At 40.7% G+C, this 14,911-nt stretch overlaps 1 protein-coding gene across 1 annotated transcript; it reads right to left on the bottom strand.

The window, feature by feature from the left end:
• Positions 1 to 252: 252 nt before the first annotated feature.
• LOC134511839 (cytochrome b5) lies at positions 253 to 14,146 on the bottom strand. The gene is made up of 5 exons (XM_063326430.1): positions 13,949 to 14,146; positions 6,502 to 6,630; positions 4,816 to 4,845; positions 2,250 to 2,284; positions 253 to 1,391 (listed from the first exon to the last, which is right to left on the bottom strand). Exons 1-5 carry the CDS (start codon positions 14,090 to 14,092, stop codon positions 1,313 to 1,315), a joined length of 417 nt encoding a protein of 138 aa, XP_063182500.1. The 5' UTR covers positions 14,093 to 14,146; the 3' UTR covers positions 253 to 1,312.
• Between the last annotated feature and the right edge of the window lie 765 nt (positions 14,147 to 14,911).

The following is a 14,911-nucleotide window of genomic DNA, read 5'->3' as shown; positions in this document are numbered from 1 at the left end:
CCAAGAGGCAGCCCTTGGAATAGCATTTCAAGTCCTGATGAATGTCAAGGGAGGCAGAGCTTGCAGGGCCAAACCACTGTTAAGTGATAGATAAATGTTTTCATCAGCATAACTGCTCCATTACACACTTTTCATATGCAACCTCCCTGCATAAGGAAGTATCTTGACTTTCAAGATGCACCATCAAACAGGTACTTCTGATAAGTGTCCCAATATGCAAGAGCAAAGTTTGAAATTAATGCATTTGAGCCATCAAGGGTAAGCAATTGAACTTTTATTCATGATCACTTATATATGACTAAAAGTGTTCACCACAAAATGCAAACTTTCAGTTATCTTGTGAAAAGAGTCATCTCTTCATAGTAAAGCACCAAGGAGCACATCACAGAAGAGTCAGAAACAGATTCCATGCACCAGCTTTTTCCCCTCACAATGTACATGACAAAGATTTTATAAAAAGTCTAAAAATTCCAGAATAAATTCTAGAGTCACCTGAGTGCTTGGCAGGAACAGTATTATTTAGTAGCAGTTACATTACCTGTAGTGGTATTTACACAGCACTTTTTCCTGCTTTTTTTCGCAAAAAAAGAGCTACTTTTCACAAAACTGAGACAGACCTAATTGGGCCAAACACGGAGTTTCATATTTCACCTGAATTTTTCAATGGGAGCCAAACAGAACAGTTTGCTAGTAGGAGTATCTAAAATAATTATAAGAGCAAATACCAAGAGGAAAGGAGAAAAAAAAATAATCAGATCATTGTGGCCCGATTGGTACGGCCCAACTGCTTGGAGGCACCTATGCCCACTACTCCAGCCAGCTTTTTCCATTATATTTAATTAGCATTTCATTCAAACATACTACATTTAAGAAGACAACATGATTTTTTAAGTTAAGTGAAGTTGTGTACATGGACCAATACATGTACACAGTTTTGGTAGTCATTTAAAGCTGTAAAATTTATATGTAAAGAGAGCCCTATGGACCCCATTACAGGTTAAAGTGAAATAACCAGAATCTTTGTTACATACAAAACAATATTCTAACATAGAAACCAATACAGTTATCAAATAATTCATTAGAGAATAAAATTGTTATACAAAAAGAGAAACCCTGCCTTTTTATCACTTCAGAGCAGCAAATAAGAAGGCAACATTAAGAAAAGTGCACAGCAGAAAAGAATTGTTCAGTTTTCTGAAAAAGTTGAATTTTTCTTCAGACATCAGGCTTTTGTCCAGAAACATATTGGGTTAGGATTGCTTATATTCTTTCCCAGATCAGTGTCTTCTTGCATTAGTTCTCAGTAAGGCGCTTACTCTGACATGTAGGAACGATACATCAGGGCCACAATAATTGCTGCTATTGCAGGGATCACCCAGTTGGACCATGAACTGGAAGGAAGTTTTTGAAACAGCAGTTTAGGAAGTGACAACCAGCAAGTTTTTTAAAAAAACAAGTAAATTAGAAAATCCTTCCTCCCCACTCCAACAAATACTTCAAAGTCAGGGCAACAGAACACCTGGGCTGGCCAGTAATACTCTAGCTAAGTAAAAAAACTTGTCCTTTTAAGGCTTTGTACTACAGCTTACAAGAAGTTTGCTTACTAGAGAAGAGTAAGACTCTAGACACATTTAAAGTCATGGCACACTGCCCAGAATATCATTCATTCAAAAGCCATGGAAGCAGCAGCATCGCTTGACAGTTTCAAGCGCCCAAGCTCCTCACCACTCAGAGGGGCATGGAACAGTCCCCTGGGGTTTCAGCAGTAGGCAACTGTCAGCAGGATATAACTTTATAAAGTTTGTTTCAGTGGTGTTCCAAAGTTGGAATTGCCAACCAAATTGCCCGCTCCCAATCCTGACAGATTTTCCTTCTTATAGAAACAATCCTCTTATTTCCCTTAGATGCAACAGTTGGAGCAAATTTTAAAGGTGAGGCATCCACGTCAGTACAAAAGTCACTTATATCAACAAGTGTCTTCTATTCACCTGATAGCCTCCAGAAATGAAGGCTTGTGCAACATAAGCCATTTGGTAGACGCTGATACATATCAATGTAAGAAAAAAATTATAGACAGTAAGCTAACATGCTTGTACAGTGGCACATGGAATGTCAACCTGGACTTTATGTAGAACAGTTGTTTTCATCCTGACATCTAAGCTTCTAGCAGACAGAAACTATTCAACTTTCTAAGCTTCAGAGACATAATCATAAGGAATTTCAAGTTGCCATCAGGTGTCATACTATACCTGGAATTAGACTGAGTGGTGGTAATAAGAGTTTCCTGCAAAGCAAAACATAGAGAGATATTTACCTCAGGCAGACACCCTACTCCATCTTAACTAGCCCCTCAATTTCTCAAAATTCTTTAAGTGGAACTAATTTAAAAACAACTCAGTGCATTGCATTTGGAAAGCATTTTCTCTGAATTCCTATAACAGACCGTTGTGTTAGAAGCTAGCTAGCAGCAGTTGCTGTAGTCAATATTGCATCAAAAGTTATTAAAAAAATGTTATCACAAAGAATTTTACTGCCAGTTTTCCATGAAGCTAACTCAGGTTACATTTGAAGAGTTTTAGTCACCTCAAAGACTAAGATCCCTTACTTGCCTAAAATCTAACTGAAAAGACACTGAATAAACACACAAGCATTTCTTATATGGAACCTACATGAAGCAAGTTACTAATTTACATCCACAGGGCTTAAACATAATTTTTTAGTGTGGTGTTTCAGATTGCCTACGAATCAATCGAATTGTTATAGTTGTTTCTGATACTGATTTGGACTTCTTGTTCAGTTTCCAAAGAAAGAAGCACTACAAGATCAAATCCCAGTTGGGTACATGGGCACAATTTATATGAAGACTTACTAATTTGAATACTACTAATTGTACATGGCCTTAAGTGCGTTTAAAAGATCCATGGATTAAAACTGTACTTAAATTCAGTGGTACAAGATCCATCACTGAAAAATGAATCGTTTTAGTATCATGATATTTGCAATTCATTTAAAGAGTGAAAGATTCTTAACATCCTCTCACAGGTGCAAACAGGCTATTTTTTCAAGCACCCAAACAATCACAGGTTAATACGTGATAAATACCATGTTTTAAAGAATAATACTCAGTGATTACATCTATACTGGTTTTGTGAACACCTCCATGAAAAACTAATCCCAAAGCCAAACAGTATGGAACAGCCTGTGCCTGCACTATCAAGACTAACACCTTCTACAACTGCTTTGCCTCTTCCAGGGCTGGGGCATAGCCCTCCCCACATCAAGACAGTAAGAGGAACATGGCCCAGCTCATCAAAAGCCTGTTTTTAAACAGTATGACACTGGATGTATACACTGAGGGTACTTTAAATACAGTGCAAGGACAAAAAGGACATTTGAAAGCACAAGGCCTTCCGACAGCTCCTAGAGAGCCAGGGCACACAAGGCCTAACCTGTCACATTACACACTGAGAGCACAGTGCAAAGTGAAACTGCCTTATCAGCTAAGCCCATGCGTCCTGCTGGAGGAAAGCGCTCCAGCTTCCTTCTGGAATGACAGAAAATAGACATGTAGCGTAGGTAACTATGACCATCACTAAAACAACTGAATAAACCAAACAGGAGTGTAGTGAAAAGTAATTTGGATCCATCTTAACTCCCAACTGACCACACTTTGACTGAAGTAATAATTTAAGTACTTCAGTTTAGTAAGTTTGTGAGCTTAATCAAAGGATTGTATTACTACAGCTTGCACTGGGCAGTATTTTTCTCAGTTGCGTTTATGATTGGTGCTCCTACAGCTGAAGTGTGAATTGCCCTGAATTTCAAAAGAAATCTGAATAGCAGATGTTATTCTTGGTGGGAAGAAGCTCCGAATTCCAGTCACCGCTCCATTTCATATTTTTATTAGTATACTAGTTCCAGTCCTTAATAATCACTATAGCAAATATTTCCGTTTATATTTTCTTTCTTTCAAGTTATTCATATTATTGGAAGACCTTACAAAAGTGATTTGTTTCTTAAAAGTAATCTCTCGAACAGCAAGAGTAATATCCTATTCCTACTACACTTCATTTAAAAATAATCTTTGACTATTTCCCAAGTGCACTGCTGTACTATTAAGCCAGCCCTGAGCAAACATCCTCTATACACATAGCAGCAGCAACTGTACAGATTAATCCCTGATGCGCTTGCTCCTTAAAGGGACATCTGAACTTTATGAGTTTGATAGTTTAGTGCAACACAACTTTATTTTACTAAAGATAGAAAACACCCCTAGAAAAATAAGTGCAATACTGCATTGACAGGACACTTACCAAAATCTACTGAAACAGACAGGAAGCAAACAGTATTTTCACCTTGGAAAGGTTTCACAATTGCAAATTAACTGATCCATGATACAGCAATCAAATGCCTCTATATTTTAGATCTACTAGTGTTACCAGTATATTGTTAAGCACCACATTTTTTCCCCACAAACGCATACTAGTTTGATCCATTCTGTCCATAATTTCTGATCCATTTCTTAAACTGAATACTAGAAAACCCTTGACTGACCCTAGACTCACCTTTTTGCTATGTTGTAATGCTACCTCACTTAGTAACCTCTTGGTTCAAAACCACACAAGTTAAAGAAAATAATAGCTAACAGGAAGGCTAAATTGAAGTCAGATCAACATGTTTAAGATACTTATGACCTGAAACGCTATGCTTAAATCAAGCTGAATTATTTTTGCCTCTGGGGGTATGCCACTTAGAGAGAGACACTGCTCCTAAAGCCTAAAAGAAACAATGTGGCATTTCAAGAAACACACTTACTGTTGGTTTCTGAAGCTTCCCTCTATCATCCTGCAAGAAAACAAAAAAAACATTTAGACAAAAACCCAAAGCATTCAAATAACATTTATCACTAAATTCAGTTTGCAATTCTATTCTGTTGACACATATCTGTTTTCACCTAGGAAACAGACTTGCAAGAGAGCAGATGTCAGTGTATGCTTTTGAGCTACCATAAACAAGATTGCTTCCTTAAATAATACTTCCTAGTATGTAATAAAGAAACAAAACATGGTCTCCAACATATTTCATTATTTCTTGTGCCCATGTTTTTGCATTTCTTTTGTCCCTAAACAGTACACATAACCTTTGGTTATACACTGCTTACAATCTTATTAGTTTACTTTCAGCTAGTCTGCTCATATTACCAGGCTAAATCATCTAACTAGTTTTGGTCCAACATCCTGTACAAAGGTCCAAAGCTCCATGAAGCTTCCATAAACTCATGAAGTTTTCCTTGAAATAGTCACGTTCATTACAAAAAAGCCCAACAGCATATAATCTTGACAGTGCTGTATTTGTACATTAAAATGTCAAGCTGTTTCTTTCATATCAAATGAAAACAGGCACTTGTCAAACAAGGAAGAACTGGACTGGCAGCCAGGTTAAGAACAACTTCACTGGCATCAACTGCCATCTGAAATAGATGGCAAGCCTGCGAGGTTCAAGTGTGCATCAGACCGAGTTGTTTTGTATTAGGAGAAGCTACACTATTAATATTTATCAACACAGCACCTAAGACAGATATAAGATCAAGAATTTTACTGTGAAGTATGCTACTCAAGACAGTGATATTTACCCCAAATTCAAGACAAAACAGATACAGGAAAAGAGGCAGGGATGGGCAGAAAAGCAGAGCAGATGGGCACACTAGCAGCCTAAGTCTCTAACAAGTGGTTTTCAACTGTTAAGATGCAGGAGAGCTTAAAAAAAAAGTCTATCTGAAGGAAGCCAAGGCAGCATCTCTGTAGCTAAAAATAAAGCCTTCAAAGCTTGACGCAGCAGAACGGTGCTTGTTAAAAGCACAGGAAATAGTAATAACAGCATAAAAAAGACACGACAGATGATCCAATGGGAACTGGTCATAAACAACCCAGACAACTACAAGTAGGGAACATGGATACAGCACAAAACAGAGAAGCCAGAGAGTGAGAAGATAGAGCACCAAACTAGAAGATGCTTACAGCAGCTGCTTTCTAAACATACATACGAAGAGCCAGGATTGTACTTTTAGATCCAGACAGAAGCCTGGCATATATATTTACAATGATGAATAATGAAAGCAGTTGTGAATGAAAACTGCATATTGACATAAGAAAAGGTCTAGAGATTCTGACATACCACCTTCAGGGGTTATAGAGTGTCATTAAAAAGCTCACAGGGTACACCAGAAATGGCATGACTCCATATTCAGTTTATTCAAGAACTAGGCTGTAAAGTGTTTCAAAGCAGCAAAATTTTAGATGTGACCATCCTTATGCTACACTAATCAAATCCCTTCACGCTGGGGGAACCTATCTCCAGTCCAGGTCCACCTAAAACCAGCTGCAACACTGGCATCCAAGCGAACTAGCAGCTCTCCTTTATTTTGAAGTAAATTACCAGAGAAATAACTAGACACAAACACACTACAGTAAACAGCAAGTAGTGGTACTCTCACATACTCACCGGATGAAGTTCCCCAATAATAAAGCTTTCTGACAGCGTCCTTGCATCTGTGGAATGGCCAACATCTTCAAAGTTCTCAGTAGCATCTCCTCCAGCTTGCTCCCTGAGGACCTCTTCACCACCCGGGTGCTGCAATTTTTAATGAGTTTGAATTTGTTACTGAAAACCATTCCACATTCTAAAAACGGAAATTCTTCATTTCTAAAAATAAAAAATATTGTCCTTGCAGAATCAGCTGCTAGACTTAAAGCTCTGTAGTTATTCAGAGAGGTTTGCTCTATGTACTCTCTGAAGCCAAAACCAAGGAAGCCAAGTTTCTACTCCATCCACAATGGAGCAGTAAGAGGCATTACTCCTAGCAACTAAAGCATTTAGAATGTTGTAGGAATCAGTTAGCCTTTTAATAGCCCAACTATTATCTAAAGCTACATTCCATGTTCTCACTTCTGCAGGAAATGTATATTTTTATCCAAACAACACTTTATACAGCAAAAGGATAAAAGCCAAAAGGTGTTAAGTTGCAGCAAGAATATTCCAGGTAGATATAACAAAAAGGTATTAATTCAAAGAGCAATCAAGCACAGAAACAAGTTGGCAAGGGAGCGCACAGAATCTCTATCCTTCGGGAGCGGCTTGTCTTGTCTAGGCAAGAAGAAACCTGGCCTTCAAGTTAATCCTAGTTTGAGCTGGGGGATGGAACAGATGCAATAACCCTCAAGGGTCCTTTCCAAAATAAGGTATGATTATCTAGTAAGCCAGCTACTTTGGAACTGTTCAACCACAATGGAAAACTCATACAACACGCTAGAATAGCAATTCAGTTTTAGCAGACTATGGAATCCCAAACCCACATTGCTGATAAAACCCTTGAGATGTTTAAGTCATCTGCCAGTATCTTCTAATACCTCAACCCATCACCATTTCCTTATTCTAAATCCCTGTTCTCCACTGACTGTTATTCTTTCTCAGGATCCACTTTTAGGATTGCATGCAGTTCTAGATCTCCATCCATCAAATAATTCTGTACATATTGCAAGATACGATATCTAGTTCAGTGAAAGTTCTCAGCTTCAAGTTACTCATTCATGTAACAGATAAGTAACATGCCATAAAAATTCACCACTTTGAAGTAGGAAACTACCACGTAAACACCAGGAGTGATTAGGTAAGCAAGTTGAAAACACTTTATTACTGCTGCCTTGAATTAAGGCAACCATGAAGTAAGTTCTATAACTTTATCAGTGACAGAGGAAATAAGGCTTTGGAGCCTCAATTCCATTTTTATGCTTCTGACTACAGGATCTAAAAATGACAAAACCAGGCAAAATTGCTACTATTTAGGGTCACCTTGCCTGGAGTATAGCTGAACAGAAAGGCTATGCTTAGACAGTAGATAAAAGAAATGGCATTAACATTTCTGCTAGTCTAGGGAATTCAGATTGGCATTTACTTCAAATCTACCATATTAACCTCCTATCAATCCTTCACTTACAACAAAAATAAGACTTGGTAATACAGATCCAGAAGACACTATTACTACCAGTTTCCAGCAGTACTAGAACTCCAAAGCTTGAATCTTTGCATTAAAGGCAGGCACTTATTTTGCTAGATTAAGGAAGTTGCTTTCTTTAGAAAAAAACAAACCAACCCAACACCTTTTTTTACATGGGCCAATATACCACAGCTAGAAGGGTAAGGGATCCCTACCATGACTAAGCAAAAGCAAGATTAAGCAATTGATAGAGAGATTAGGCACAGCAGCTGAGCCAAAAAAGGTTAAAAGAGTGCATGCAGAGTAAAGATTACGCAAGCAGACATGCAAATATGACATGCTCACCAAAATCCTGCCCTTGAATCCATTCTGGTAAGTATTCAGGGAAAGGACTGGACAAAAGTTGAGAGATCACTCAAGTTCAGTGCCTTGAAATGTATAGTACATTTAAGAAGCTGAACTTGGGTCTAACAGGTTCTCACAGATATTGCCATAACTAAGTCTTCAAATAATTCCTTCAGCAATGTGGGGTTTGTTTTGTTTTTTTAATGGAGCTATCTGGGCAGTTTCACTAAGGCACTCCAGCTTTTCTCTATAGGAGAAGGTTTTGGTCTAATTAGTAACTGATCCCTCTGTCTACAAAACCACAATATTAGCCTCACCACAGTGACCATGACCAACCCCTCAGTGGCTATCACACATCAGCTGAAGGGGACAAACTCACCCTGACCTCTCTTACCATAGCTGGACAACTGATAGTACTTTTTCCTCACATCAACAAGATTAAAGCAGAGAGAATCACACGCAGAATTCCTAACTTAAGCCATCTAACAGATGTTACTAGTAACCTACTATACATACATAAAAGTACTTAAAGCTGAACACTTTTTGTTTTTTTAGATGGCACCTCTGCTTAAAGATGCAAACTTGCAAGCCCTCGGAAAACAACTAGCACACAATACAAGCAACTAATGAAAAGACTTTGCCTCCTCTAATGAAAGGGCAGTGTCCCACTAAGGGCAAGTGACTTTTCTATCAAAAGCTGAGCATTTAGCATGTTTCAATGTGTTTCTCCAAGTTTTTTTATATAGGGCCTTTGTTCACATTTATGCATGGTAAACAAAGCCTGCTACCAGAATTTCTACTTTAATGAAGAGCCTCTGGATAGACCCTGTAACTGGAAGCCAGCAAGACTGTATAGATAATGACTCCTAAACTGAAATCTTGCTGATACAAATAACTAAAGTGTTTTCACAGGCAATGGTTCAAGGGAAATGAAAAAGCTTTTGCTGATAAGTTATGCTGGTCCAGCCCATTCCTAGGACATCCCCAATACACTAACATAAATGTTAAAGTTACAAGTGTAACAGAAATCTGTACAGAGCCAGCACTAGTACATAGCATAGACTAATTCCTAACAGCAGCACATCAGAAAGTTTCAGATAAAGCAAATGAGCAGTTAAACTCGCTGCTCTCATCTGGGTCAGAAGCCTGTGATTACTTCATCCTGAACTCCTATCACCTTTTCCCCCCCCCCTCACTACAGTCATGCAACTTTCTCGGTATCATAGTCCAAGACTCTATTAAAGCATAGCTATCTTAATTCACAGTTCCTGCCTCCCGCCCCTTTGCATACTGGGAGAATCAAATCTAGGCTCCAATTTAACTTTTGGGGAGATTCACAAAGGTCTCCAACAGCAGCAGTCTTATATTCAAGTTTTCCTTTCTGCACTGCAGAGAATGAGAAGCAGAAAGGGGCAGCGACAGAGACAGAAAGACTTGGAGAACTTCAGCTTTATTGTGCAAGACAGACAGACTAATACTTGTTTGTTTTAAGGGCACTTTCACATAGTCTGAAGAGTCCTCCAAATAATTTCTATCACCTATTTAAGTTGCAGGACAGAAATTCTGTACATATGTAAAATTTTAGGAGCCCAGGAGAGTAGATCTCTTTATGAGAGTGTATTTTTGAAAACCATCATTAGGGTTTTAGATGAACTGCAAAAGAAATGCCTAGTAGCTGGATCCCCATTTCCCCACTTAGAAAACAATTACAGTTTGCAGTGTTTTGCATAAGAGTGTTAAGAAGTACTATTTCTCACAGCATTTTCAAATCTTCAGAGCTTAAGGAAATGATAGCATTGGTTTTAATCCTTAGACTGCAAGGTTCTGCAATAAAAATTCATATTCAAAATCTACTAGCACTGGCACCTTTCGATGTAAGCTATTCATTACCTTAAACATGGAAGGTATTATGCTACTCCTCCACAATATCATCATACTGTATGAATATAACTTGTCACCACATAGTGGAGAAAACTTTTTTCATTCTGACAGAATAAAACAATATTTGTTTTTCTGCACTTTATTCGATCAGCATTCCAAAACACATTTTGTGGGAGCTGTCCATTCTGTTTATAAACAGTGCTCTGAAAGCACAGTTTCACACCTTACAAAAAAAAAAAACCCCTTTTTCATTGGCCATTAATATTTTCGCTGAATTTTGAGACCACCACCAATTCAAATAACCTAAATAGAGTCCGTACAAGATTAATATTAAATACATATCCTAGTTAGCTTCCAGAACAAGGAAATTCTCTCAGGTAGAGATGTTTTTATTCTTGTTAGCTTCCCTGCTTAGCTTAAGGAATCTAACCCAGTTCCCACAAAAGCCATCGGGAGGATTCTCACCACAATGGAAGCAGATCAGGACACCGACCGTTTAATCCTTATTTTTATAGGCCCAGCTACTCTTGTTTAGCTCATCAGATTGATGTCAAAGCCTGACTAGTGGGATTGCTTTATTAAACTATGGAGAAATACTATAAGCATTACCAACATACTTAATCCATTAATTGACATTTAATATTATTCAGATATGTAATCATCTGTAAAGATATTGCTACAAGATCCTGCTGTGACTACACACGCATTTCTAGTAGCTATTTTACCTTAAATGATGTAGGACCTGAAACTATGAAAAAAACTTTCCCAAACATACAGAAGTTTCTGGTTGCCAGAATAGTTTTTCATTCCAAAAGCTTTTAGATACTGCACTCCAAGAGCTGAGGTCTCTGGATTTCACCTACTAGAGGATATACTTTGATAATTAAAGAAAATTCAGAGATATATATTCAAGTTAAAGTTTTACTGAGATCTGTCATTTAGGAAAAAAAATTTAAAAAGCTGGAATTTTCATCTCCAGTAAACCCTAGGATAAAGTGTCAAAGTGCACAATCCTTCTCTCCTTCAGCACTTCATCCGTATTTCAAAGGATTTTTTTTTTTTAAGCCTTGTCCTTAGGAAACCAAGCTAATATGGTCATGCTATGTGAGGTCTCCGCTCCTATTCAGCCTCACCACTCCCAAAACATACACATCACTGCCTCCAGTACACTTACTATTTAACCTCAATCGAGTGTTCACAGAGGCTGATGGTTCCCAAAACCAAACAAGTTTCACTGAAGATCTACAAGCTTTATGAAGAGACAAACAGCTGGAAAGAGGAAAAACACCATTTAAGTATTGTAATGAAGGGCAGCAGCATACTTTCACTTACTAGGCATGAGAGCATCCAGGGTATCTTTAACACTGAAGGACTGTAGAGTTTTGAACTTCATAATCAATAAGAAAATACTTCCACAGGCTAATGCAGTGGCTGGAAGGACTGTTTGTTGAATAAAGAAATAGGACTGGTGAAGTCAGCTTCTGTTCCTAGTTCTTCACTCCTTAGTAAATTGATACTCTTACTTATTTACTATTTGGGAAGACCAGGAGTGAGGCGATGCCTTAGCAGTGCTCCCTCTTAAGTATTACCAGACTTCATTAAGTAGTCTATATTTAATTCTTGAAATATTTTAAGCTTTTCTACACCTGCAAAGAACTTCAAGAAATAAACCAGAGTTTGACCAATAATGCTATGGAAACAGCTAACATAATCCCCACTTCACTGAGAAGCATTTACCATACTCCAGAATGCACCAGCAATAAGCTAGCTCCAACTTCTCCTCATCTGTCACATCTAAATGCCTCAGGGTGTCTAACAGTGTCAAAAGAATTAACATACCACTTGATAAATTAACCAGGAATCAAAAGTATCCAAAAGCAGTAAATAATGTGTCCTATGAAATACCTTAATACAAGGGTTCCACCTCAAAAATCACCAACACAATGAAGATGACAATACGCAAGAGCTTTCCTCATTTAGATACTTTGTTGAAAACAGCTATCCAATCTCATTCATTTATTATCTCAGAATATGAGCCAGCAATTTCAGCTTCAGAACGAGCATCAGACATCCCACAATTGTCTGAAACACAACTATTTAACTGCCTACAGACAAACTGAATTCTTTTGATATGCTGCTGAATTAGCAATGCTGTCTTGAAGGCTGAAATGAAGACTTTTTTGGAGAAATTTGCACAAGGTAGTGCCTCTTAATATTTACCAATTTCATCACATTGGTAATGATGTCATGAAGCAAGAGATTGTTGGCTTATTTGTGCAACTACTTAAATCCAAAAGCTCATTAGATCTGGGATTTTCTGTCAAGTGTGTTTTTTTTCCTTGTGTTGTGTTAGGTTTTGGTTGGGGTTTTTTTGGGGGATGGTTTGTTTGGGGTTTTTGGGTTTTTTTTGGGGGGGGAGGGCTTAGGAGAGGGGGAAGGGGAATTTGGTGTGGTTGGCATGGGTTTCCCTTCTCCAGTCTGGAAGCACTTACACAATTATGCGTCAACAAAAACTGATCAAGTTTCCAAGAACAGCTACATCAATTTCTTAGGCTGCATGAAAAACTGCATTCTCCTCCAGGGCTTCTATAATTAAATCGTCCATGCCTGCATAACCTAAAAAACATTTCCATAACTAAAGGATGGACCAGACCAGAGACAGAGCTAGATGAAAAGTAATCAAGAAAGAGTCAGTAGATCAGTTTCACAATCTGCCTTGCTGAAAAGCTAAACAATTTGTGCTGGCACACAGCTTAAGAACCAAATACTACTTGTGGGAATGCTGCCTTTGGAAAAAAAAAAAAAAAAAAATCGCTTGTCAACATGTTATTTGCAAAATGCTGTTTATACCCTGAATTTCCAGTGTTTACAAGCACAAAAATCAAGATGGGCTACAGAACTACTGAGGCTTGAATTCCATCATGTCACTACCAATCTGAACTGTATTCTCAAAGAAATTACTTTAAATCTGCAATAATACTTTTTAGTTGGATGCCAGGTTTTTGCAGATTGGGAATAATAGGAGTGAGAAAGTTCAAAATATCATTGATAAATCCTAGCTACAGTTAATACTGAAAAAGATTGCTCAGTGTTTGTGTTTCTACACTTTCACAGAAAACATTTCCATTGGTTTAGTCCAGTAACTAAACTGCTTCTTTATTAACTATGCCCATCAATGATTACAGCAATTGTTCACTATCAGCAAGTGATCAAGAACATCAATCGTTAACTGGGGATGGGGGGAGGGGGGGCAAAAAAACAAGTCAAAGGCGTTGAATTTGACCGCTGGACTCTTACTAGAGTTTGAACTTCTGGAGCTTCGCTGCATGCCCGCGCCGAGCGCCTCAGGACAGCAGCGGGAGCACAGAGCCCGTGGGGAACCGGCCTTCCTACAAAGCCCGGGAGAGTTTAGAGGCAGGAGAAGGGGGTGTGGGGGGAAAGCAGCTCCCTAGCAGCGGATCATAGGCCAGCGGGGCCCGCCGGGCTCGGTACAGTCGTCCTTTTCCCAGCCCGAGGGGCGGCCGCTCCCCCTCCGCCGTTAGAGCCGCCCTCACCCCAACGGCCCTGGGGCCGCCACACGGCGGTTTCTCCAGGGCGCTACCGGGACAGGCCGAAAGCGACACTCTCCTGCGCCGCACCCGTCCCCGCTCCGCGGGAGGCCGAAAAGAGCCCGGTTTCCCCCCCACACTCCGTCCCCGGCTTCTACTTCGCCCTCCCCAGGATACCCACCTCGTCCAGGAATTTGGTGACATCGTAGATACGGTGGTGCAGGATGATCCAGGTGCTCTGGCTGTTGTTGTGCTTCTGCACCTCCTCCAACCGGTAGTACCGGCCCCGCCACGACTCGTTACCGGCCTCGCTTGAACCCACCATCTCCCCTCACGGCACTGCCGACAACCACCGCCGCCCCCGGCTATAGCCCCGCTCCCCCACGCGCACGCCGATCAGAGCCCAGCCACCAGCCTATCAGAGCCCAGCCACCAGCCTATCAGCGCCCGCCCGCCCCCTCCCTGCCGGCTTCTCATTGGTGAAGCCAAATGCCTTTCAAAAGAAGGCGTTAGGCTGGCCATCGAGGTGGCCGCGGGGGTGGGGCTTGGGTGGGCGGGGTGGAGCTTGGGTGGGCGGGGAGGGCCGGGCACGAGGCCGCCCCCCCCCCCGCAGCCCGTCACGGCGGTCACGTGCCGCTCGCCCCTCCTTTGCCCTTCCCGCCGCGTGCGCGCGGCCGTTGCTCGCGGCGAAGGCGGGAGGCGCGCGGGGCCCGTGAGGAAGGCCGGCGGAGGCGGGCTGAGGAGCGCCGCTGGCAGAGGTGCTTCCCAGACGGAACTTGCCTCAGGAGCCCCTCGCCCTGCCTTGGGAGCGCTCTGCCGGCGGCTCTGAGCACAGGCTTCCCTGTGACACCCCCCCCTACCCTGCCGCCGGGTGGGTTGAGGGCACGGGGAGCGGCGCTTGCCCTTTCGCTCAGCCATCACCCTGGTTTCCCTCAGTTTTGTTTAAGAGGAAACCCGTTTCCTTTGCTCTGGCCTCTGATGTGTTTGGTGGCTTTGCTTATGGGGCCAGAATGGGTTCCCGCCTTACCCCTTAGGGAAGCTCCCTGCTCCGGGTCACACCTGAATGCTGCTTGGGTGCTTCAGCAGCAATAGTCCCATGTACGTGCTCCAGCTTGATAACAAGCCGTGTTGTTATTTTTTTTTT

Source organism: Chroicocephalus ridibundus, chromosome 2, assembly GCF_963924245.1.
Source record: "Chroicocephalus ridibundus chromosome 2, bChrRid1.1, whole genome shotgun sequence".
Lineage (NCBI taxonomy): Eukaryota > Metazoa > Chordata > Aves > Charadriiformes > Laridae > Chroicocephalus > Chroicocephalus ridibundus.
Note: the sequence above shows the minus strand (reverse complement) of the source record. Positions and strands in the feature narration are given on the sequence as shown.

Excerpts from the sequence above, each read along its gene's own strand:
- LOC134511839 (XM_063326430.1), bottom strand. The coding sequence starts at position 14,092 with ATGGTGGGTTCAAGCGAGGCCGGTAACGAGTCGTGGCGGGGCCGGTAC. Across the intron at positions 2,285-4,815 it reads GGAAGCTTCAGAAACCAACA|GAAACTCTTATTACCACCAC; the intron begins GTAAGTGTGTTT and ends TTTGCTTTGCAG. Across the intron at positions 1,392-2,249 it reads ACCACTCAGTCTAATTCCAG|TTCATGGTCCAACTGGGTGA; the intron begins GTATAGTATGAC and ends ACTTCCTTCCAG.